This window comes from Mesoplodon bidens, assembly GCF_964165515.1.
Source record: "Mesoplodon bidens genome assembly, chromosome: 14".
In the NCBI taxonomy this organism is placed as follows: domain Eukaryota; kingdom Metazoa; phylum Chordata; class Mammalia; order Artiodactyla; family Ziphiidae; genus Mesoplodon; species Mesoplodon bidens.
The window spans coordinates 75,592,439-75,617,675 of record NC_138170.1 but is presented as its reverse complement, the minus strand read 5'-3'; the positions used below and the strand labels follow the sequence as shown (position 1 = coordinate 75,617,675).

At 41.7% G+C, this 25,237-nt stretch overlaps 2 protein-coding genes across 2 annotated transcripts; both read right to left on the bottom strand.

The window, feature by feature from the left end:
• Positions 1 to 947: 947 nt before the first annotated feature.
• LOC308627417 (retinol dehydrogenase 14) lies at positions 948 to 6,620 on the bottom strand. Its single transcript, XM_081253539.1, has 2 exons — positions 6,131 to 6,620; positions 948 to 2,599 (listed from the first exon to the last, which is right to left on the bottom strand). Exons 1-2 carry the CDS (start codon positions 6,521 to 6,523, stop codon positions 1,982 to 1,984), a joined length of 1,011 nt encoding a protein of 336 aa, XP_081109665.1. The 5' UTR covers positions 6,524 to 6,620; the 3' UTR covers positions 948 to 1,981.
• Positions 6,621 to 9,929: 3,309 nt separating this feature from the next.
• LOC308627611 (cytosolic 5'-nucleotidase 1B-like) lies at positions 9,930 to 24,994 on the bottom strand (the record flags this gene model as incomplete). Its single annotated transcript, XM_081253909.1, is given in 11 exon segments — positions 9,930 to 10,262; positions 15,197 to 15,381; positions 15,783 to 15,852; positions 15,856 to 15,905; positions 18,345 to 18,474; positions 19,591 to 19,758; positions 20,060 to 20,539; positions 21,873 to 22,010; positions 22,620 to 22,793; positions 23,120 to 23,212; positions 24,965 to 24,994. Coding segments are annotated over 11 exon segments (1,851 nt in total).
• Between the last annotated feature and the right edge of the window lie 243 nt (positions 24,995 to 25,237).

Here is a 25,237-nt window from a genome sequence, read left to right as displayed (position 1 = left end):
TAAGAATATAATCTTTCCTTGGATAATTCCTATTGCATCTGTCTAGGTAGAGTTGCGAACAAATAATTAGTGCACTAAATTCCTAGTAAATCTGCCAAGATCAATGAAAAAAAAAGTAGAGTGAGAATTGGATCCTCCTACAGATATTAAGGAAAGGAACACACTTGAAGGGAATGTTAAAGGCTAAGTAGTATTCCCAGTAAAAAAGAGAAGGATATTCCAGATTGAAAGAACAATATAAGGAAAGGCCCAGAGGCAAGTGGGTGATTGGTCCATATTGAGGACTGGGTTATACGATGAAAGGAACAGAGATATACTGTCTAAGACGTTAGTAACTAGGCCTATTTAAATTTAAATTGACCTTAAGTGATATTAGAAAATCAGTTCTCAGTCACATTTCAAGTACTCAAAAACACGTGTCTAGAGTCTACCATATTGAACAGTGCAGACAGAATTATTTCCATCATTGCAGAAAGTTCTACTGGACAGCACTGAGTTTAAGAGTACAAGGTAAGCATGTGGCCAGTTCATCGGGAGTCTCAAAAGTATACTAAAATGTTTAAATGGAAATGGTTTATAAACTACTGAATTGCACAAAGTCCCTTCAGAAATAGCCTTGGAAGACTCCATCCTCACAGCATTGCTATGATCTATTATACCCATCCAGCTTCTATGTTTGAATAAGACTTCTCTTGAAGAAAAACATCCTCCAGCTTAAAAAAGAAAGAAAAAAGGCTGGAAACCCAGTTATGGGCAACTGGAAACCACCACAAGTTTTTAAGCAGGGACATGACACTGTGACATAGATTTGGGTTTTAGAAATATTACTTCTTAAAGCAGTGCGCAAGGTATGTGGGAAGAAAAGGCACTGGGCATACCAAGATGAGCAGAGGCTAATGAGATGATAAAGGACTAATTTCAGAGAAACTTCTAAAGGAATACACAAATAAGAATTTGCATCAGTAAATTTATTCCAAGTAAGAATTGTGCATTCACACCATGCATATTATTTCCCCACAAAAGCCAGTATTGTCATTAAAACATTTAACACTTTAAACATACCATAAAACTCAGATATTTGAAAAACTCCTCAAAGTATCTATTTCAAAGTCCCTGAATTCTTTAATATTTGTAATCCATGCTTGTTCAATTATAATTTTAAAATATATTATAACCATATCACTCATTATAATCATTGATATGCTTATTATATATATTTAAAACATCTTTTCTTAAATTTAGTAACTTCAAAATATCTCTAGGGGGGGCTTTCCTGGTGGCGCAGTGGTTGGGAGTCCGCCTGCCGGTGCGGGGGACACGGGTTCGTGCCCCGGTCCGGGAGGGTCCCACGTGCCGCGGAGAGGCTGGGCCCGTGAGCCATGGCCGCTGAGCCTGCGCGTCCGGAGCCTGTGCTCCGCAACAGGAGAGGCCACAACAGTGAGAGGCCCATGTACCAGAAAAAAAAAAAAATCTCTAGGGCTTCCCTGGTGGCACAGTGGTTGAGAGTCCGCCTGCCGATGCAGGGGACATGGGTTCGTGCCCTGGTCCGGGAGGATCCTACATGCCGCGGAGTGGCTGGGCCCGTGAGCCGTGGCTGCTGGGCCTGCGCGTCCGGAGCCTGTGCTCCGCGGCGGGAAAGGCCACAACAGTGAGAGGCCCGCGTACCGCAAAAAAAAAAAAAAAAAAAACAAAACCTCTATGTACCTCTTAGCAGTACTATGGTAAAACCAAAATTGCGTTTTCAAGTAGCAAGTGCCCAAGCCACACCATTCCTGATCAAAGACAGAGCTGACATCCAGGGAATTCCCTAGCGGTCCAGTGGTTAGGACTCCATGCTTCCACTGCTGGGAGCCCGGGTTAGATCCCTGGTTGGGGAACTAAGATCCCGCAAACCACGTGGAGTAGCCAAAAAAAAAAAAAAAAAAAAAAACGACAGAGCTGACATCCAGTCTTACAAACAGCTCTCTTCCACTCCTTGCTCCTATTTTAATATGCCAACCATTACTTCACTGACATCCCAGAGTTTTCCTGCAACAGATTCATCCATAGCTTTGGGCAATAGTTCTTCCTCTTTACAGTCCCCAAAGTACTTTCCTGACACACCTTCTACCTCAGGGGAAGAGGCTAAATAAATCGAAGTCTGGGCACCTTCTAGTGGAGTTTTGAAAAAAGCCCATGACACCAAGTTGAAAAGTGGTTTGACTAACAGTGGGATGTGTATGTGCCTCCCAAGGTTGGTCCGCACCATGCCAGGGTGTAACACATTGACGGTGACGTTTGTGCCTTCTAAGCGGCGGGCTAGTTCTCTGGTAAAAAGGATGTTAGCCAGTTTGCTCCGACTATAACAGAAGCTTTTATTATAGTTTTGTTCACTGTTCAAGTCGTCAAAGTTGATGTCTCCGTATTTATAAAGTTTGGAGGTAACTACCACAATCCTGCTGGGAGCGGAACTTTTAAGGAGTCCAAGGAGAAGATTGGTGAGTAGGAAGTGCCCCAGATGGTTCACTCCAAACTGCATCTCAAACCCATCTTCAGTCTTCATATACGGGCACTGGAAGACGCCTGCATTGTTGATCAAAACATCCAGTCTAGGCTCTTCCTTCAAATGGCAAAAAGAGAATGGCAGAGTTGTGAACACAGGCCTTGAATATGCCTAAAATAAAATTTTAAACAATTCCTGCAAACTACTAAAATTCTAAAAAATGCCTCTATGAATTTTCAACAACTGAGAGAAAAGAAGACGACGACAACAATGACTTGTGTGCCTGACCTGGTGCTTTTCATGTTGTCTCATCTACCCTCAACAACTCTATAAGCAAACCGAAGCGCCAGAGTTAGGTGATTTGTCCAGAATCACAGGGCTCCTAAGTGGCACACAAAAACCTGAAGTTGAAATCTGACACCAATGGCCCTATTCTTCATTAGTAAGCTAGACTGCTTTTCTAATTGGGATTTTCAAACCATAGCTAAGACAGTCAATGTGAGCTAGAGAGTGGAACAACAGCAGAAGACAGGTCAGCATTGTTTATTCCCAGAGCTACTAGTATCAACACCAGGGGCAAGTTAGGATTGTTTTATTCTGTAATTTTCTAATAATAAATGCCACCATGGGAATGGAGCAACTCCAGGTTGTTTCCTTAAAAATGGGACAAGCGGGCTTCCCTGGTGGCGCAGTGGTTGAGAGTCCGCTTGCCGATGCAGGGGACGTGGGTTCGTGCCCAGGTCCGGGAAGATCCCACATGCCGCGGAGCGGCTGGGCCCGTGAGCCACGGCCGCTGAGTCTGCGCGTCTGGAGCCTGTGCTCCGTCCGCAACGGGAGAGGCCACAACAGCGAGAGGCCCGTGTACAGCAAAAAAAAAAAAAAAAAAAAAGGGACAAGCAATAGAGAGGGTGAGGGATGCAAATTAAGACTGGAGAGAACATCATGAATAAATCAACGAAACATTAAGAAACATATTAAACAGGTAGTATAAACATATCAGAAACAAAGCCATGAATCATACATACTAAGTCTCACAATAACAGCAAAGGAGACTTAACAGAGGAGGTCTGCCCAACAAACACCTTTAACCTCTTTACGACTCTAGAATGCACAGTTCTTTTTTCCCCATATGAAATCTACCTCTTTCAAGCTTCGAGGAGCCCCCAGCTTAGAGATCTATAGTCAGAATTTCGCACGTTGACCATATCCTCCTGCATCTTCCCAGATTAAAGTCCTAAAATTTAGACTGTCCTCAAAGGGAAGTCTTTTCATTCTTGACTTCATGTAAGTTGGTTTTCCCTTGTCCCTTCCTGGCTCTGTCTCTTTTGATGGGCAGAGAAAAAGAAATGTACAACGTGTTCCAGGTGTAAAGACACAGTGATGACCCACAATTAAATAAATCTGAGGTCAAATTTCAAGTATCACTGGCCCTTTTGCCAAATGTAAGTGAAAAGATAAATGTGTTAAATTTCACAACTGTTATCAAAGCCTCCCTGTCAGTGGATTAACTATTTCTCATTCTGTCTGTCTCAGCACCTTTTGCTTTTCCAATAGTCAACTTCAAAAAGAAGGCAAAAGTTCACCCGTGGGGGAAAGAAAGGAGTGTTCTTTTCAGTAATCCTTTGGAAGAGTTTCCTGTATTAATCATTTCTGAGCCCTCATTCCTTGCTGGGCTTGTGTTATTTTAAGACTGTATCATTTACTGTTTTTTAAATTCTAGAAGATAAATGACATAAATACCAAGAATACCAACCTGTGGGAAATTTACACTTCCTTTTTTTTTTTTTAAATTCTGGTTATAGTCACTGAACTACTGAACTTCAGAGCCAGGAAGGAACTTAATACATACTTAGAAGCAGGGACAACTTAGTTATCTCTTTATCTCCTTAACTTTTAATTGGTTGTGTCAAGTGGCCAAAGTAGTGAGAAACCATAGGTATCAAGGAATAAGTATACCCAGTCCCATCTACACGGTTAATGAATAGGAAGATCCACTTTTGATCCTCCCAACAGCTCTTGTACACTACCACTTCTTATTTCTAAACCTGATGATGAAATACTGGTCATAATGGCAAAACAAACCAAAACTCTCTGGATCTGCAACAGCTCCCCAACTGTGCATCGAGTTGCCCTAGAGAGTCACAAGGAAACCCTCGGGGTGATTTGGAGTATTTTAAATTTTCAAGGGAAACAAGATGATACTCTGCTCAACATCTCAAACACTACCAAGCTCCAAGTGGTTCACACCTTCAACATTTTATTGTGCTGTATTCCTTTTCATGATGTCCTACCTTTGCAAAGCTGAGTGTTTAGTAGTTGCTGCAATAAAATGCAAGTACACTGTTAAAAATCAACATAGAACAGAAACGAGGGTGGCGATGTTCAGTCTGATTCCAAAGTTTGACAAGCTGGTACAGTGAACAAGAGATGCACATTTCCCATTAGTACACTTATGGTTATAATAATTATGGTTATTGAAAAGTGAAATAAAAATCTTTTTTTCTTTCATCTATGCTATGTGTATTTTTTTTTCAAACAGCTACTAAGTTATTACTTAAATACTTATTAAGTTGTTTGGATCTAATTACTTAATGAATAAGCTGTTAGATATTTGTTTGGCTTAAGGGCATCATGAAAAAATTAGAAAGTTTGGGAACTTCTGCTCTAGACTCAGGAGACTCCTTTTCTATGCCAGCTAATTTTAAACATCACTCTTCTGAATGCCCTCTTGCAAGTCACCTCTGCAGGGAACGCTTCTACCTCAATTTCAGCAGAGGACATCCATTTCAGTGTAAAATCTACTATCTAAACAAAGAAAACTTCTACCTCACTGGCAGGCAGCAGAAGTACTGTATAGGGGTTAAAAGCAAGGGCTCTAGAGACAGATCGTGGGCAAATTACCTAGTCTACCTATGCCTTAGTGGCCTTACGTTGTAAAACGGGGATAACAATGCCTACCTCACAGGGTTACTGTGAAGACTGGATGACAAGAGCAGTCAAAGTCACTTTAATTTCATTAAAAGTTAAAAAAAATATCTGAAATGCTTGGAACAGCTCCTGGCACACAGGAAACTTTCAATAAGTGCTAGGTATTATATTATTTTTATTTCTGTCCCCATTTAGAGCACATGACCACTGGCATTCCAAGCTCCAGTCTATTTGGAAGTTAGGCCAGAGTATGGTTAAGAATACTGCTCATGAGTTCACTGGTGGCAGAAAGCTAAACTTCCTACCCTAGCGGGGGGATAAATTGCTCCAAGGTCCTTGTCTAGCAACGTCCCCTATGTGCTCTCAGGCTCTTTGAGAGATGGCTTGGTGCACATTCACTTTGGACACAGGAAAAACAATCCAGGGACCTGGCGGATCTCCTCCTGAGCTGTCCTCACACGGCAAGAGGAAATGTTCAGAAACTCGCTTATTTTCCTCTTGGGCCCATTTTCTTTCTCAACATTCTTGGAAGACAGAAAACTGTCTTACCAATTTTTCCAGCCTTCAATTCCCAAGCCGCCCGAATCATTCCCAAGGTCACACCCCCTCGACTGTGGGCGGTCCCCTCCCCGGCTCAGCCCCCGGCCCTCCAGGCCCCGCCTCGCCCGCCGAAGCCCCTAGCCAGTCCCCGATCCGCGGCAGGTTCCCAGAGCCCCATACCTGGAGCACCTCCTGACAGAAGGACCGCACGGAGCGCAGCGAGGCGAGGTCCAACTCCTTGACGACGAGCTCGCCGGCCCCGCCGGAGTCAGGCCCCAATTCGGGGCCCCCAGCCTGGCAGATCTCGCGGCGGAGCTGACCCGCCGCCTCCTCGGCGCGTGTGCGGTCCCGGCAGCCCATTATCACTCGCGCCCCCAAGCGCAGCAGCTCGGCGGCTGTGGCGCGGCCCAGGCCGCTGTTCGCACCCGTGATCAGCACTGTCTTCCCGTGCATGAGGCCGGAGTCCCCGCCTCGGTGCAGCCGCTGGACGCTGGGCCCCACGAACCGCCGGGCCGCCAGCCACAGGGCCCCACCCAATGCGGCCAGTAACGCCGCCACGGTAGCCACTGCCATGGCCGCCCGGGCCCAGGGCCCACATGCCCCTGCGCGAGACTTCCGGGGTCGCCGCGCGCCCGGGTCTGAGCTCGTCACCTGTACGCAAAGAACGCTGGGGCGCGGCCTGTCGTCCCCTGACGGCGGCGTGGGGGCATGCTGGGACTTGTAGTCCCCCTACCGAGGGCACCTGATTGGCTAGTAGGGGAGAGCGCTCTGTGTGGCTCCTCGGTGGAGCCGGCTCCAATCCTGAGAGAAGGGTGAGCACGGCCCCGGGTTTTCAGGTTCCTGAGGTCCCTACCCATGGAAATCCCAGAGTGGTGGTGGCCTTCCCCGTGGAAATGCCTAATGAGTGCTTTGAATTTACAAGTCTCTTTATAGGCTGCTTTACATATCCCACACTTCGGGGCTGGCTTAGTGTGTTTTCCGTTAAGGGCGCCTGGGACTTGTTAACCCTCAGTTCAGTTTACCTTCATCCTCTGGAGAATGGTCCCTGCCGAACGGAAGTCTGAGGAGAGGCTCTTTTTTCCCACAGCTGACGCTAAGAACTTAGCAACATGAATCAGTTAGAAATAGAATGGACCAGTGGTTCTCAGACTTTAGCGTTGCGTTGGAATCAACTGCAGGACCTGTAAAAACAGAAATTTCAGGGCCCAGTTTCAAATTCATTAGAGTCCAAAATGGAACCTGAGAATGTACATTTCTAACAAGTTCCCAGGTGATTCTGATGCAGGTGATCTGGGGACCACGGTTTGAGAATGTTAGACCATTGTGGCCTTGATCCATATATAAAAAGGCATTCTCAAATGGTCTTATTTGACGGTGGTAGAGGTACACTGGGAAACGCGTGGACTTACTGTATACATAGACTTCTGAGCAGGCTCATTCACAGGTGTCTCCCCCATTCCCTCCCGGAGAATATTAAATGTAACAAGGAAGGGAAAGTGCTTTTTACACTGTAAAATGCTTCAGAAATGTCAGGGGTTACTGCCACAGGGATCCATCTTCAAGCTGCAAACTTCAGACTTTAGACCTCGCTACTCTTAAGTCGTCATACGTTCATCTACTCACCCATCCAATATATGCCAGGCCCTGTGCCCTGGGAGAGTCACGAAGAAATACGGCACCACTTCTGCCCTCAGGGTGCTTACTGTCTGGTCCAGAGACCTCTCCTGCCCCAGCCCCCATTCTAGAATCTTCAGGACAAGAGAAGAGACACACAACTTCTGTAGTTTGAAATCAACTCCCTAGATGATTTTGATAAACTCTCCTCCACTCCCTTGTATGTGGGAAGGATGTAACATGCAACAAAAAGGCATAGTACAAATAGCCAAGGGGTCGAATGCCAGAAGGTTTCTTATGAGTGCTGAGAATGGAGCTCAGAGGTGGGACGAGCGCTGTCACTGAGGATTAGACAAGGCACCAGGAACAGAAATCATGAAGGGGGGGCCTTTATTCCATCCTATCTGTAACTTGAAGCTGCCTCTCACACTCACTGAGCCGGGAGCACGTTTCCTCTCTTCCTTTCTCTCCGTCCACATCTTTCCTGTCCTGCAAAGCCCACCTCCGTTCTCTACATTTCCTGACCACTTCCAGCCCATACCGATTTCTGCCTCAGCCTTGTGTGTGACCCTCACTTGGCACTGCGGACAGACAGCCCTCTCGTGTTGGCTGTTTGAGCTTGCACATTTGACTTCTTCTAAGGGATTGTTAAAGGACGGGATTATGTCTGAGTCTCTCTTGTGGCCTTTATCTTGGGGAATGCGTAGAAAACAGTAGGTACTCACTCAGTTTCATGACTGGTATATTTTGGACTGCCTTACATCAAATTAGGAAGCAGATCAAAAGATGTGTGTCAGCAGTGGCATGCTTTAACTAGAACCGGGGTGGAATATGTATATGTGGGTGGGGTAGAGCTGGAGGTGGGATGAGAAGGAGCAAGACAGGGTGTGAGGAAGGGAAGATAGACAACATGTAGCTTTTGAGGTGAGATCTAAATTTGAATCTTAGTCCTACCATTTATTACCTTCTCATCCTCGGACAAGCTACTTAATCTCTTTGAATTTTAGGTTCTTCATTGATTAACAAAAAGGGAGGTAATGATATTATGTCATGAGAGTTTGGTTTGATGAGAAAATGAGGTAACATCTGAAAATAACCAGCTTTGTTGTTCCTAATGTAGTAGATGATGGTTAATAACCAATCAATGTTTTTTTTTGAAAACAAAACAAAAATCACAACAGAATGACAGCAATGTCACATTTTGAAGTGGTAGCCAAGGCTTTGTTTCCCCATATAAACACTGGACCTACCTGCTGGGCCCAAAGCCAGAGACTTCAAATATGAAGCCTTGTAGTCCAGAGGCAATGAACCCAGGAAATAAGCTTCAAAGAACCCTTCCAGGAGGTTCTGTCTGGAGCTCATCTTAGATGAAAGTAACCTGTATGAATAACTGCTTTATTTCTGAATAAGCAATGTCAAAATTGGTATACTCATGCAGGTAGAGTGGTATTTTCATTTCTGCATGTTTTTTTTCTTTTCTCTCTCTGTTATTATATAATTCCCTTTTGGTTTATATTTGCACAGTATATCTTTTCCAATTCTTTTACTTTCAACCTTTTTGTACCATTATTATTATTATTTTTTTATATGTGTGCATTTTTATTGGGTATAAAACATATGTTTACTAAGTTACATGGATTAATAAATGCTGCCAAATCATTTCTGCATTGATTAAAAGACTGTTCACAGGGCTTCCCTGGTGGCGCAGTGGTTGAGAGTCTGCCTGCCGATGCAGAGAACGTGGGTTCGTGCCCTGGGCCAGGAAGATCCCACATGCCGCGGAGCAGCTGGGCCCGTGAGCCATGGCCGCTGAGCCTGCGCGTCCGGAGCCTGTGCTCCGCTACGGGAGAGGCCACAACAGTGAGAGGCCCGCGTACCGCAAAAAAAAAAAAAAAAAAAAAAAAGACTGTTCACAGAGGCAACAGACTAAAAAGCTCCAGTTTTCAAGAGTGTACTTAACCCTTCTCTTTCCACTTGTGAAGACCCACTATTCTATAATGATGATGGGTAATGATTCATTCTAGCTACCAACATCCATAAATGAGCAATGCTTTGTAAAACTAAGTAGGCCTCTGACATAGTCCTTTAAGCATTCAAGGATTCAAGTTCTAAACATTCTAAAAAGTCATCATTATGACTTACACAGAGAGGTAGTTGCAATGTCATCAACCGCATTGACAGCTCCAAGAGAAGTAGCTTGAAGGTAACTTGAGAGTTCAAAATGTTTTAAAAAACTCAAGAGAAAACCTTTCCAAATGAACAAAGTTCTGAGGTCTAATCTACTGAAATACCTCATTGCCCTAGAGATCCACAAGATGTGGCTTCCGTAATACCAGACTCACTGCTTTATTTCCCCTTCCCATCCCTAATTGTTCTCTTTTTGATTAATTCCATAAGGTACATGAGCTGTGGTGGTGCCAAATTTCTGTGCCCCTTCAATGTGGAACATGTGGTCATCAAAGAAGATGTGGGGCCTTATCTTCACCAAGATGGGACCTTTGGGGGCTCCAGCAAGGAAAAGAGCTTCGTCTATCTCTAGACCCCAGCGGCGAAGGGTTTTCAGCATGCGGGCGCCTGAACTGGCTGCACTCCTAGCTGTAACCAGGTAGGTCCTGATAGGGCAACATAACCGTTCATCTTTGGCATAAAACTTCTTTTGCAGTCTGCCTAAATCTTCCAGAAAGCCTTTCAAGGGACCCTGTAAAAGGAACATATGTCACAGCTGTCATCCAGTGAGCCAAAGGAAGTGAACGCTAAAAAGGCAGATGTTTATAAGAACTTATAATACTGCATGAAACATTCAGTATAGACCAGTGATACAATGCTGAAACTCCTTGCATTTATGTGATTATATTTCCTTGTATGGAACCATCCTTGCATTCCTAGAGTAAAACATAGGATGGCCATATAATTTATCATCTAAACACAGATATTTTAAGAGTGAAAGAAGCTTCCATAAAAAGTTGAACCAGGGCAACAGACGTAAACTATCCATGGCAAAATGGGATACTCTGAAAGCTCAGTTAATCAGCAAAAGCACTACTCTTTTGATTTACTTTTTGTGAATTGCACATTTTAACATTATAAAGTGTACTTTTTTATCTTGTTCAGTTCCTTCTTGGCTTGAATCCAGTCTTCTCTATATTTACAATTACTTTATATATCTTCACACTTTTATCTTCAACCTTTCTGAACACTTACTTTTAGCTGTACCTCTAGTATAGAACATAGAATTGGATTTTGCTAAGTGATACAATCTGAAAGTCTTAATTTTTAAAACAAAAGCTGAGTTTGAGGCCATTTCTATTTATCGATATCACAAATGTATGTGATAATGGTTCTGTATTACAATTTGTATTTCATTTTTCACGTTTAAAGGTTTCAAAAGATTGTTCACTGAGTGTCTTTTTTATTTGAACATGTGTGTATGTGTGTTTCTTCTAACATTTAGGAAGGTTTGTATTGTTTCCTTCTGTTGGTTACCTTTATAACTTTTTATAGTATCCTCAGTCCTCTATTTTTTTAAATCCAGGATCTATTATTTTTTATAATGAAAAATAATGAAATTAGGGTACTTCTTCATCTTTCTCTTATCCTCTATTTTTCTTCAATCATTTGATTTTAACTGTTTCATCTTTCTCAGTGTTTGCATTTGGATTATTAAATATTCTTATATTTCTGTCTCTCAGCTTTACATTTTATCCTTTGATCAGCTATTGTAACTGAAGATATCAGTACACCTACTCTTCCTTATAACTTTTTCCTCCATATTTTTCCAGTTTTTAATAGTTAAATAATTTCTACATTGTTAGGGCATATAATATGTGCTTTCTTTTCTGTCACTCTAATCCCTGCAGTTGTTTTAGTTTTAGATCTATGGTTAAATACATTCTATGCCCATTTGTGCCTTTGTGTGTTTGTAGTCACCTACATATTGGCCAAAATGTGTCCTCTTGTATTAGTTTTCTCAAGAATATCTTATGGAAATAATAATCCCTGAGAATATAATATGTTCTTAACTGTTGATCTGTTTCCTTTTTACTTGAATGAGCTTTTGACTGGATATAGAATCTGTGATTTATATTTCCTCTCAACATGATCTTATAAGTAGGGCTCCACTGTGTTTTGCTACTGAGTGCTGCTGTGGAGAAGACTCAGGACAGCCGGATTTTCTTTTCCCCACTTGTGTGTGCAGTGCAGGGTGCCCAAAGAATTATTTCTTTATTTTTGAAGTCAAATAATATTACTAGGGCATGTCTCAGTAATGATTATTCTCTTCTATTTCCCTATAGTATAATGTGGCCTTTAGTTTTTAACCTTTAGTAGTTTAATGTATCCATTAAAATATTCTGATAATTCAGGATGTTTTCTTGACTTATATTTTGATATGTTTGCATCTTTATATTTATCACACACAACCCTATCCTCCTCCCCCCATAACATAATTTCAGTGTTTTCTTCAGGTATTCTAATTTTGCATATGTTGGATTTTCTTTACCTAGGACCTATTTCTGTCATTTTTCTCTCTAAAATATTATTTTTCTATTTGCTCATTTCCAGAGTTCTACCGTTTAACATTTTATCATCTCTTCCCTGATTTTGGGGATTTCCACTTTATGACCCAACTTTCTTTTAAGTAAATGTTTAGTCACAGTTTTTACCTATACTTTGGCAACTGTTTCTAGGGAGGATCCCACATGCAGCGGAGTGGCTGGGCCCGTGAGCCATGGCCACTGAGCCTGCACGTCCGGAGCCTGTGCTCCGCAATGGGAGAGGCCACAACAGTGAGAGGCCCGTGTACCGCAAAACAAAAAACAAAAAACAAAAAAACATAAATGGTTAAAAGTAAAAACATAGAAAAGTTGTACCATACAAACATCAGTCCAAAAAAGAAAAAAAAGCTAGAATGTCTGTATGAATATCAGAGAGAGGGCATTGCATAATGAAAAGTGATTAATTTGCCAAGAAGATATAATAATCTTAAATATTTGGGCACCAAACAACAGAAATTAGAAATATATGAAGCAAAAATTATATAATTGAAAGGAATTAATTTCTGCATTATAGAATTAACAAATATATGATAAAGGACTTGTATCCAGAATTGTAATACAAAGAACTTTCAAATCTCAATAATGAAATTAAAAACAACCCAATTCACATGAGCAAGAGATTTGAACAGATATTTTTGCCAAAGAATACATATGATGGCAAATAAGCACTTCATAAGATGTTCAGTATTATCTGTCGTTAGGGTAATGCAAATTAAAGCCACAATGAGATACAATTATGTAACCACCAGAACAGCTCAAAACAAACAAACAAATGAAAAACAACTGACATTACCAAATACTGGCAAGGATGCAGAGCAAAAAATCTTTCATTGGAAATGCAAAGTGGTGTGACCACTTTGGGAAATAGTTTGGTGCTATCTATAAAGTTAAACGTATATTTATCCTGTGACCTAGCAATCCTACTCTGAGGTATTTACCCATGAGAAATGAGATTTTTGTGTTTACACAGAACCCTGTATGCAAATGCTTAAAGTAGTTTTATTTATAAATGCCAAAAACTGGAAATGACCTAAATATCCTCCAATAGGTAAATGTATGAAAAAATGTGGTACATCCATAGAACAGACTACTACTCAGCAGTAAAAAGGAATGCACTACTGATACAGGGAATGACAAAGATGAATCTCAAATGCATCATTCTAAGTAAAATAAGTCAGATTCAAAAGACTGCATCCTATGGGGCTGTCAATGTGTTTGACAGATCCTGAGGATAGGGGCTAGGATGACTACAAAGAAGCACAGGGAATTTTGTGAGTATTTTGAGTTTGATTTTGGTTTCACGACTATACACATATGTTTGTCAAAACTCTCAGAACCGTGCACTAAAAAAGATGAATTATACTACATATAAAGTATACCTCAACAATTCTGATTAAAACACACACACACACACACACACACACACACACACACACAAACACACGGAGATCACTATCCCAGAATGGTGAAATGAGATAGAGATCAAATCAGGAGACATCCATTACTTGTCATGGTACCACATTGGAGGCTTTATAAGCTACAGTGAGAGTGGCTAAATTAATCCTGTCCAGCTGTCCCATTCGCTGGTGACTCTCAGATCTCCTCCATTGGAGACAATTGGGATATTGTCATGACGAAACCATAAGCCCCATGACCAACATTGTTGAAAGCCTTGGTTAGGAATCATATCTCATAACTTCCTTCTCATCAGTGGAAACATCTGGCAAAGCCTGGTCTTTATAGGAAAGCTACCCTTTCTATGTGAAAAACAGCATATTTTTCCACTGTCAGAAGGACCACATTATGAAAACAAGTATGCTTAGTAAAAATTCATTGGGTATTCCTGCAATAACTAGTGTTGAACTTCACAATTTCAGTTGTTTAATGGGAAAAATGATTTAAAATATGGAGAAAAGAACTGATAAGTACAGAATCTAAAAGAAATTTGGATTCTTTCCCTGAGGTGAAAAAAAATGGTATTTTAAGATTATCTTGAAATAATTCTTGTTTTGAAGTTTTTTTTTCTTTTTAAGTGCTCTTTTTTAGAGATCTTGAACATTTTAATAATGCTTAAAGGCTAATGTACAATGGGCTCTAAATTTCAGCAAAGCAGACTTACGTAAAATATAACAAAGGATTTTCCTGTCAATAGTAAACTTTGTTAACACTGAACAACTTTTTGACATGAGCTCAAGACTTCTAAAGAAGCTATTTAGGAAGGGACTGTGAAGTTAAACATACACACACAAAAACACTCAGAATTTAAATATCACTTGCTGTAATGTGAGGTGACTTAGTAAAACTTTCATCTTTCAATTAGTCTCTTCCTACTTTTATAAATGTAATAAAACTAACCATATTTAAGATCTTAAGTTCAAGAAGAGCTAAGAAAAAAAAAAGCCCAATTTAAAAGAAAGGCCTAGGTAAGATTCATAGATTAAAACTGAATGATCCATCATTTCATATTCATTTTGGAGAATACTCTGATGTTCAAATCTCCTTTGGTTCAGAAGTTGCAGGTTTTGTTCATTTTAGACCATGACTTTAACACTTTGGTTCATGGATTGATTCCAAAAAACCTAAAATTTTAATTGTTCATACTTTGTACTTGCTTGGAGCTCATTATTTGATTTAATTTAAACTCTCAGTTTTGCAGATTTTTCTCAAATAAGTGCTACCTTTATGGAGTTTAAGGGTACGGACAGAGAGGTTCAACAAATGTTTACTGACCTATTGGAAATAACCTTACTATTTTGAGAACTATTATGTAGAAGTGGCTAATTGGTAAGCCGTATTACCTCTGTTACTCATAATTTGGAGGAGATGAACTCTTTCTCATGAGAAGATCATAGAAACATTTCCAAAAGGATAGATAAAAGAACACGAAAATTAAAAAAAAAGTTGGCAGCAGATGCTTTAAAATGAGGAGTTCATGAAACAAGGGGAGAAAACTACAAAGGATAAGAAGTGAGGAGTGGCCTGCCTACAAAAATTTAAAAGTCATCACAGTGAAGAAATATTTATATTGGTATGTTGGAAAATAAGTAGATCAAAATTAATTAGAGCTCATTGAACCTACCTGAGCAAGAGGCTTATTCTCAAACAGTGCTTCATGTTGAAAGAATTTGTCCAGCCCGTGCTGCTTGGTAATATGGTCAGACTCGTCAGAAAAGAGGACGGCATCCCCATCAAAGGCCACACGGAGCTGTGTGTCACAGTAAGCCATGTCTTTGGCTCCATCAAATATTGTTGCAGAGGCGATCCCTGGAAGACCGTTGGAATTAATTAATACTCTTCTTAGGACCATATGTTTTAGTGTCTATTAAAAAAAAAAGTTCTTCCCAGACCTCGAATTTCCTCTCTCGCTATTACCTGACGACACAACTCTTCTTCACAACCACACATCTCAAAACAGTCATCTTTGTACTGCCTCCGTTTCTGTAAGGGATGGGAAAGTGTACAATGGGTGTAGGATAATCACTGAAGATGTCCACCTCCATGAAGGTGAAAGCTCTAAAAGACAAACTTAAGGGCTGCCACTTGTGGAAACACCTTAGCAGAAAACCCAACAACGACATAAACCACATAATCCTACGTGAAGGCCAATGGAATGAAACACTAGTGCAGACCTCTTTATTAAGTAGAGAGAGGAAACCAAGTAATACCTTCTTGTATTGCTTCTTGTACTTTTTCAGAATCATCAGAAAGATCCAAGTTGGTAAGATATGCCTTCAACTAGCCAATGGGGCTATTTCCACCAATCAGACAGAACCGGTCAATTAGTAATCCTATTATCGGGCAAGAAAGACTTTGTTATGTCAGAGACTAAAGACAGTATATACTTACTGGAAATGCAAGTGAAAGTTACCCTAGGAATAAATGAGTGCCTACTGAAGTTTTAGAACTACCTTTGTAGTACCAATATTGAAAAATGTCTCAGCTATTTTATATAATGGTGCATGATAGTTTATGAAGTATATCCAGATAGGCCATGCCAGTTTACTCTCACACAGCTGTTATGGCAGGCATTATTATGCTCATTACAGAAAAGGAAACTGAGACATAAAGACTGTCTAAGCCCAGTGCTTCACATTGACTCTTGTCTAGACTAGAACAGTGTACTTTTCCTTTAGCTATAGCATCCTCACTTGTTGATGGGGCCAGTTAAGATGTGGCTCTGTTTTTAAGTACCATTTTAGTACTTCTTTAGTAACAATACAATAGTAATAGCAAGTAGTGATAACATTTAAACTATTTCCCCAAAACAACAACAAAAGGTGTGAAATTGTCTCTCTTGACTTGAAATTTTGAATGCAGTCATTAGGAGACTAACATTAATATACCATTAAATGCCTTTCAAATCAACAACAGTTAAAAAACCCCACTAGATGTTGGTGAGAGGTTTGTAAAATAAGCACTTACATATACTATGGATGAAAGTATAAATTGGTACAAGCTGTCTAGAAAGTAATTTGATATTTATTGATAAAAGTATTGATAGCTTTTTAGCAGCTTATACCTTTTGACCTAGGATTCCTTTTTTAAAGAGTTTATCCTAAGGGAATAATCTGAAACTCTGATAAAAATTTATGTAGAAAGGTCTCAGCACGGGATTATTTATAAAAGCAAACCATAGTTCCAATGATGTGAGAATAATTAAGGTATAACATTAAGCATATAAGCTATGTACCCATTCAAAGTGTTTTTGGATATATGATAAAACTGGGCAGCTGCAGATGATATAAAGCAGAATTTTGAGCCAGTTGTTGTTGAGCCAGCTAGTCAGTTGTTTATCATCTGCATGGACCAAGAGAGTGGATAGGATCTATCAACAGTTGAAGTGGAAGTGTTTGCCGTGGTATGGACAAAATACTCTCACTTTTTCACTTAAACCAACATTGGGCATAAGTGGCATAAAAGTGTACTCTATAAATCCTTAAATAATATTAATTTAATGATCAGAAATTATTTGATGGTACTGGGGACTTCAGAAATGATGAAAACATTGGCCCTCTTCTCCAGGAGATCACAATTCACTAAGGAGCCAGGCATGTAAACAGATAATTATAATATAGAAAAGACCATAGCAAAGGGAGATACAAATTGCCTTCAGCACCGAGAGAAGGTAACTAACTCTTCAGGTGAAAAGTTGTTATTCCATGAGCAAGGCTGCGCAAGATTGGGCTTTATCTGTTCATTAACAGAATTAGTATGTAAATAAGCAGAATTTCTCATGCTACTAAGCTCAATGGGCTTAGTGTGGTGAGGGATAGATGGACTTAAATCACCTACTAAATCAAATAAGGCTGTTTTGTAAAAATAATAGCTGTCCTTTATTGAGTGATTACACCACTCATCTTTGCTAAAGCTTTAATATACATTCTCTCTTTTCATAGCATAATACTATGAAGACTGCGTTTTTGAAAGGTAAACATATTTTCAACTGTGTATCAGTAAGATGTTGGCCTTATAATTAGGATAATATAATATAAAACTTATAACTTGTAATAGATAGTGATTATTTGTAAATATGCCTTATTTGAGCCTAGAAGTTAAATATGCCAAATTTAAAACTTATTTTGACTTGACATACGCTTAAGACTGGATATGTCACTTAGAAAATGGGCTAAACGTCCCCACATAAGAAGTCAGGTAAATTCATAAGAGGAAAAATGAGGACCTCCCCTTAAAGTCACCAACACACTAATGGAAATGCTATGAAGAGACTAGTGTCAAACCAATTTTCCCTGTAAAGGAATAAAGACAGTTTTGCTGGCATGAGTATGAATTTGATGTGTGGGGAGAGCAGCTGGGGAGAGTCAGATGTTAAGAGTGGAAAGGAAAGGTAAAAACCTTTAAACCTTTAACATGCATCTGTGGTGAGCAAGAAGTCTGATCACACAGAGAAAGCCCTGGGTTGACGGCTCCTTGAAGTCAAGTTCAGAAGTGAAAAACATAAAACAGAGAAATATATTGCAGGACCTGGGATTAAGACTTTGAAATTCACACTTGACAAGTTAAGTCCAGAGCTTTGGGCCCAACTCTGTGCTGAAGTTAAAAATGAACATGGCCTCTCTTGTTCTGACATAGGCAAATAAACATTCCTCACGCAGAAGGGGGTGTCACTATCAGACACTGCATTAGTTAGGCCACAGTGAGCAAAATAACATGGCTTCTCTCTTCCAGAGCAGCGAGCTGTTCTTCCACACGGTATTTATTTTACTTACCATAGTGATTGACGCTGTTTATAAGCCGCACTCCCACTTGGGCATGGTTATTAGTCATCACAACAATATCAAATAAGTCCTGTTCATCAGGATACAGCTCACGGAGTCTAGCACTGACATGCTGCAGTGCCTGAAGGTTACAAACACAAATGTGTGTAAAGAGGGCCAGGCAAAGTGGGCACTGGGGGTCTGGAGAGAAAGGATCCCATAGGTGTCCGATCCAAGCCCTGAAGACTCTCCACTGAGAGACTGTGGCTCCTTTAAGTCAGGGTTATGCCATTCATTTCAGTATTTTCAGCCTCGCATTAATGTTTACTGAAAGATGGGTAATGTTTGTTGAAAATTGTTACAACATTTGGTTTACTAGAATTATTTCTGTGAGGTACATAGATAGGATCAGGCTAACCCTTTCATGGTTTGTCTATTTTTGTTTGATTCATAAAACCTGCCTTTCTTGATCGTCTGATGATTATTTTTGATTGTGAAAAGTATAGGCTGCTTCAAGAATTTTCATGTTATCCTTGTGCAGAGGCCATGCTAATGGTCTCTGTGTTGTTCCAATTTTAGCACATGTGCTGCCAAAGTGAGCATTTTGTATATTTTTTAAAACATGAGTCTTTAGAATAGGTTTGTGGTTTCCTCTCATGCTTCCACTATGCCTCATAACTACTTTCTACTTACAACATGTGGAGGTGTCATTTGTTTCTGCCTGGTTATGATGTTATTGTGTAATATTTGTATAAGTTATATAGGGGATCAGAGCTATAAGTGCTATACATTTCAGTGTAAGTTCCAAGAACCTTACTTTCTTTATTAAAGTCATGCCCCTAAGTGCCAAGAGCATCTTGACTTTCTTAATATGCTGTGTTTGGGGCAAGAGCAGCTAAAGTGAATTTAATCTTATTTGAATGGGGTGTTTTATTTCTACTGCTTGGAATCGTAAGCACATTATTGCTTCTGGTTACTGCTCCTTCTATGGAGAGAACAAAAGTTTCTGTTACAGGTCTCAGAATTTGGACTCCACTTAGGGAAGCTCAACATTCCAAATCTAGGGCTGCAGTCCCTCCCTCAACAGTGTGGAAGCTTCTGTGAAAATATAAACTGACCTGGGGAGACTTAAAAAAGGCAAGAATGACAAGGGTGGACTAGGAATTATAAGGAAACCTGGATGAGATCCCAGGGATTAGCATGAGTCCTTCCCTGCCATCCAGAGTCCTGGAGGGCCAAAGACAGCTTTGCAGAGTACCTTGACAAAGCGGAAGGCCGGCCCTGGGGCCAGCACGACATTCTCATTGGAAAGCTGGTACTCCATGTACTTTTCCAGACCCTCTTCCTTGTAGATTTTCCTGCCGGCCACCATGTTGAAGAGTGCACGGGATGACACAGCGATGGTGATGGCATGCTTGGGTTTGGGCTGCAGAGAGGGGCACCGACAGGAGGACGAGTCACAAAGACCTGAGGGATCAGGAATGGGCCTCATCCCAGGGCAGGGTGGGAAGGAAACAGTTGGGTCCCAGCTTGGAGGACTGGGATGCTGGAGACAGCCAAGAGCTGGGTCCTGGAGGCTACTGTGCAGAGGGGTAGGTTTAGGGAGGAGAAGCAGGGGGCTGGGTGAACTTCCCTATACCATGGACAGGAGGGAGGCTGAGAGAGGTCCGGCCGCGGGGCTGCGAGGAGCGGCAACCCGGGTACCAGGGGAGGTGGGCCCTGCTCACCGGCCTGGGGTGCGAGCAGCTCGGTGTCTTCTCGTACAGTGTTCTCACGGATGCCCAGTAGGCATCGTCCTCGTCCTCGTCTTCCTCTCGCTGCCTGACCAGGTCAGGCATACAGTCTTGATCCAGCTGTGACGGGTAGAGAGCCCTGCGCTCGGCATAGGATTTCCATTCAGTAGGGGGCGTGCGCGGATATTCCCGCTGGTGCGTTTCCCTGGAATCTCGCGAGTCCCGCAACTCTCGTTTGTACGGAGACTCTCGGGTTTCCCGCCCCAGGCCAGGAGACCAGGCGTCGGAATTCCCAGCCTTCTTGGTGCTTCTCCGGGACCCGGTCGGGAGCTGGACCTCCGGGGTCGTGGAAGAACGTGAGTCGAGCGGTGTGGTTGGTGTGGGTGGCGAGGGCTGCGCTGACAGCGGCTTTGGCGGCTCTTGACGGCTAGGGGAGGTGGATGAAGTCCGGGAGGTCGTGGAGCTACTGGGGGGCTGGAGCAAGAAAGTGGGCTTCTGAGTTAGATGCCCGCCTAGGGTCCCCATCCTCATCTCTGCCCAGCTGGAGTCAAGGAGCTGTCCCCTTCTCTGTGTTCCATTCCTAGCTCTTAGGTGGATCCTGGTTCATCTCAGCTCCTTTAAGTAGGGCTTAAAGGGGCTCAGACGTTTCAGGGCTCCATATATAAGACATTTCTGTTACATGGACACAGAGATAGATTGCTTTCATTTCCCCCCAGTTGTGCCACCAGCACCTCACACTTTTTTTTTTCTTTTGGAGTAGATAGGGTAGAGGTCCTTTCCCTCGCCCCTAGGTAGCTGGCACATAGTTTGCAAAGTTCTGTCACTTTCTTCACATATACCTGCTCAGTCAGAGACCTTCAGGTAGGACAGAAGGCTTGAGGAAGGGACCTTGCTTGCCACTGCCTCTATCTGTGACCTCCAGTTCACTTGATGAGCAGCTAGACCAGAAGTTCCCACCAGAAGGCTCTGCAAAGCACCTCAGGGGCATCCGTCTGCACATTTGCTCTGTGATTAATGCAGTGAGTGCTGGGAAGGTCAGTAGGCTGGAGAATCAAGTGTCTCCCCATCACCTTCAGAACTTCTTGTGCCAGTGAAGCTCAGTTGGAGAGAATCATCTTAATTAGGAACTGGTTCTAGTCATTCTAGAGAAAGGACTCCTTCACTAAGGTATGAGATAGATTATTAAGCATCCATATATTATTCCAGTTTTTGTGATTATTTCACACGTTTCAAAGGACATGTTCTTGGTTAGGTTATTGAGCCAGTCCTCACAGAGACAGATGGTTTGGTTCTCCCAGTGTTTGGGCCTGTGTCACACTCTGCATCCAAAAACTAATTCTCACAACAAACCTTTTCTTCTTATGTGACTAGGCCTAGTTAAGGGCTCAAAGCGTCACACAACCTAATACTCTTCAACAATTTATTTCCTTTGTTGACATTTTCACCCCCTCTTCTGAGTTTTGGGTACTCAATGAATTGTTTTTGAATGTGTGAAGGAAGGAAGGAGAAACCATGGAGTTTAATCACTCAATGTTCAGTTTATAGACCTAGAGATCCTAGGTTTTAATCTAGCTCTATGAGCATTACTAGTGTGAAATCTTAGGCAAGTTACTCTGTGTTTCGGTTTTCTTACTCTGGGGGTTGATGGGGGTGGGGGTCTGTGAGGGCTAAGTTAGCTAAAAGGTATAAAGTACACGGAACAGGGCCTGGCGCATGGAAAGCATCAATCTATGTTATTATTATTATTATTATTATTATTATTATTATTATTATGGCATGTACTCTTCCCTTTCATTCCCATCTCTACCTTAAGACTTGTGTTCTTGCTTCTGGACTCATCTACTGATGGAGCTCTGGTGGATGGGCTCCGTGAAGTTCGAGACCACTGATTTCTCACTAGGTACCCCCGAGAGTCTGTCTTCAGCAAGGTTAATTCTTGTGATCCCTTTCAAGGAGGGAAGAGACCCAGGAGTGTAATACCCCACCACCGAGTCCTCCCACACATATGCTTACGAAACAGCCATGGCAAGCCAAATATAGCAGTGATCAATGAGAAGGCCCCTGCCCTCTATGACGAGTAATTCAGTCTTGGCCCTTGTGTATTATTCTAGCTCTGGCCCAATCCTAACTTCTGTGAGGAGCAGTAAAGTGGGAATCTACCTGGAAGAGCATCCAAAACCAAGAAACAAGTCTGATATCTCATAGTTTTTCACCTGTGACTCCTCTTATGCAGAACTTAGTAGAGTTGAGCATTTTTCCTCCCTTTTCCCCACTTCTGTCCTTAAGGATAAGCTTGTTAGCAGATGCTGAAAAGACATACCCAACATTTTTGACCAGATTACAAAGATGAAGGCTGCTAGTACCTCAACAAGGCTGTAGCGGGGCTCCCAGGCAGCTGCAGAAGAGGGAATAGCGCCCTCTAGCACTGCCTTTGGGAGCAACAGGATGGAGGAGACCATGGAGAGGCAAGTGGAAGCTTCCATCCCCGTATCCTTCCCCTCACCCAGATGGCCTGTGGCTCCCCTCCAAAGTCAGTGGTTTGGTCTCTGCTCACCCTGATCACGGTGGTCTGCCAGCCCCGCTCCCACAACAGGCACACGTGAATATAAATACGTATCGTGCGGCAGGGGCCAAGAAGCACTTTTCCCTCAGCTGCACAGAGGCAGCGTCTACCCGACGAATGACCCCACGTGGGGCAGCATCTCAGCGAGTGACGCGGTATGATCATCTGAAAGATGGTGCAGAAGATGGTCAATGCGATGGCCAGACTCCCCTTCCCTCCCTGATTTGAACAAAGGCCAGTCTCCTCCCACAGGCTGAGCACAGGTTTCTACGCCATTTATTCTGCATGAACATTGGGATGTGTGCTGGATGGGTAGGCAGGGGCCAGCTTCTGCTAGTATTTTCTTAACCTCGCCACGAGGACGTTAGGTATCCCTTAATACAAATCTTGATAGCTCAGTCTTTCCCCCCAGACTCCCCTGCCCGCTGACCTTTTGTTATTATGCTGTCTGCTCTGTAATTCTCTCACCAACTCTGGAGAGGTCAGCTCACCTGAGTGCTCAGACGAACTCCTGATTTCTCAGAATCCTTTCTAGATTCGTCTGCTTCTAGGCTGTCTTTTGAGTACCTCGGTCCAGTCTCATTCTTAATATGGAAACAAAGAATGTTTATTAATTTTTCATCTCGCGGCATTGGAAACCTTGGGTTTGGGGAATCAAAGGATAAATGAAAGTTAGAATTTGTCTCTTTGCCACCATCAAAAATATAAATTATAGATATTATTTTTCCTCTGTTCTAACAAGCATGAGTAAAAAGAACACATATCAGACAACTACACAAACAGATTTTTAATATAGAAATTTGTTGGTTTATAGATTTGAGACATGAAGCATTTATCATTTACAAAATGGTAACATGGGAAATGCTGTGGGAGAATTTCCCAGGGGTCAGCAGGACTTGGATTTAAATGTGAAGCTGCTCACACGGAACAACTTGTTTTCTCTGAAGATTGCTACTTATGGAACTTTTTCATTTGCCATGTAGAACTGAAACTTCTCTTGTTTGTTTTATTCATAAACCAATTTCCTGTGGATCTGAGCCTCATCAATAATAGATTTTTTAAATCAAGGACTTTAATCCTGTACAGATCAGTCAACAGGCATGTCTTCTATTCATATTCTCTAACTATTCATAGCATCAAGAGTGAAAAGAGGTCTCTTATGAACAAACTAATAGGGAAGACCATGTAGGGGAGCAGAAGAAAATGGCTTATTTCATGGACATCTATTCAAATATTTGTTTTCATTTTCAACTGCAGGAAATACTGTTGTATTGGAGCAGTGTTTCTATTGTTTCCTGCCAATTCAGTAGCTGTAAGACAATCAAGATTAGTGTTATTTATCTGTTTAAGGAGCTCAACTTCTAGCATAGACCAAAGTGCTCAGGGGCAGTCTGTTAATCTCTTCATGCTCTGTGCCTTGCACCCAGGAAAAATCTAGTTGATGTTAGCTGAATGACTGAGTCTGTGTCTGAAGAGAATGGCATAGCTGTATAATCCTCGAACTAATCCTAAAATGTTTCCATCAATCCCCTCAACACCATGAAGTCCTGTCACTTACTCTAAAAGCTATTTTAAACCTAGTCCCTCTTCTCCATTCCTGTTCCAGGCCTCAGATCGTTATGGGTCTGCATTCTTAGAATGTAGCTTTGGACCAGATTTCATGGCCTTAAATCCTCTCAACTTCTAGATCCATCTACCCCATTTATTTAGGGTGTTATTTATAAAATGTAAATATGCTTATGCTTCATTTCTGGATACACTCTTCATTCACTTGGTTAGAGAGACCAGGAGTCTCACGATGTATCCTGTCTACCTCCAACTTGTGTGCCCTCCATTCTACTCTCTATGTTCTGTTTTTGCCAAATGACTTGTATTTGTCTATAGACCACCCTTATATCTTATAACCTCCTTTTCCCTTCAGTGTTCTTCAGAACCAAGCTCAGCACGACGTGGGAGAAGTTCCCAGTATTAAACATTCCTCGGTGTTGCCTGTGTCTTTTGTACATACTTTTACTGAGTACTGAATTGTACTTTGTTTATGTATTCTCTTTCCTACTAGGTTGTGCATTCTTCAAAGATAGCAACTGTGTTTTCGCCTCTTACCACTAACATATGAGCATTTGCTCAGTAAGCGCTGACTTATTGGATGGACTTATACCACAGGATTTAATCTCCTTTTTCTCCACTCTTCATGTTCTTTACTTCTCCTTTTGCCTCTATATGTGGTCATCATCTGAAATTTGATTGCTGCAGAGCATTTCCAGAGGCAGATGATGGACTGATATCTACATTTCCTCAGTTCTTTGGCAAGATTCTAGGACATTCAATTCACTGACCTTTTTCTGTTTCAGAGATGTTTGACTCATTTCTTTAACTATTGAAATTCTTTTGTTGTTATGCAGGTTTTCCTCTCCCCAGCTCCATTTCCTGTTGTTTCTGTTGCTCAGTCTAGGTCTGCATTTAGAATGTCAAATTTATGACATCACATGTGATTCCGTAGTAACTAACTGACTTTCTGAATATGTGACTTAAAAAATAAAAAGAAATAGTATTATTTGAGTGCATCCACTCATAACCATTGTCTGGGTTTTTAGGAATCAATGTCTAAA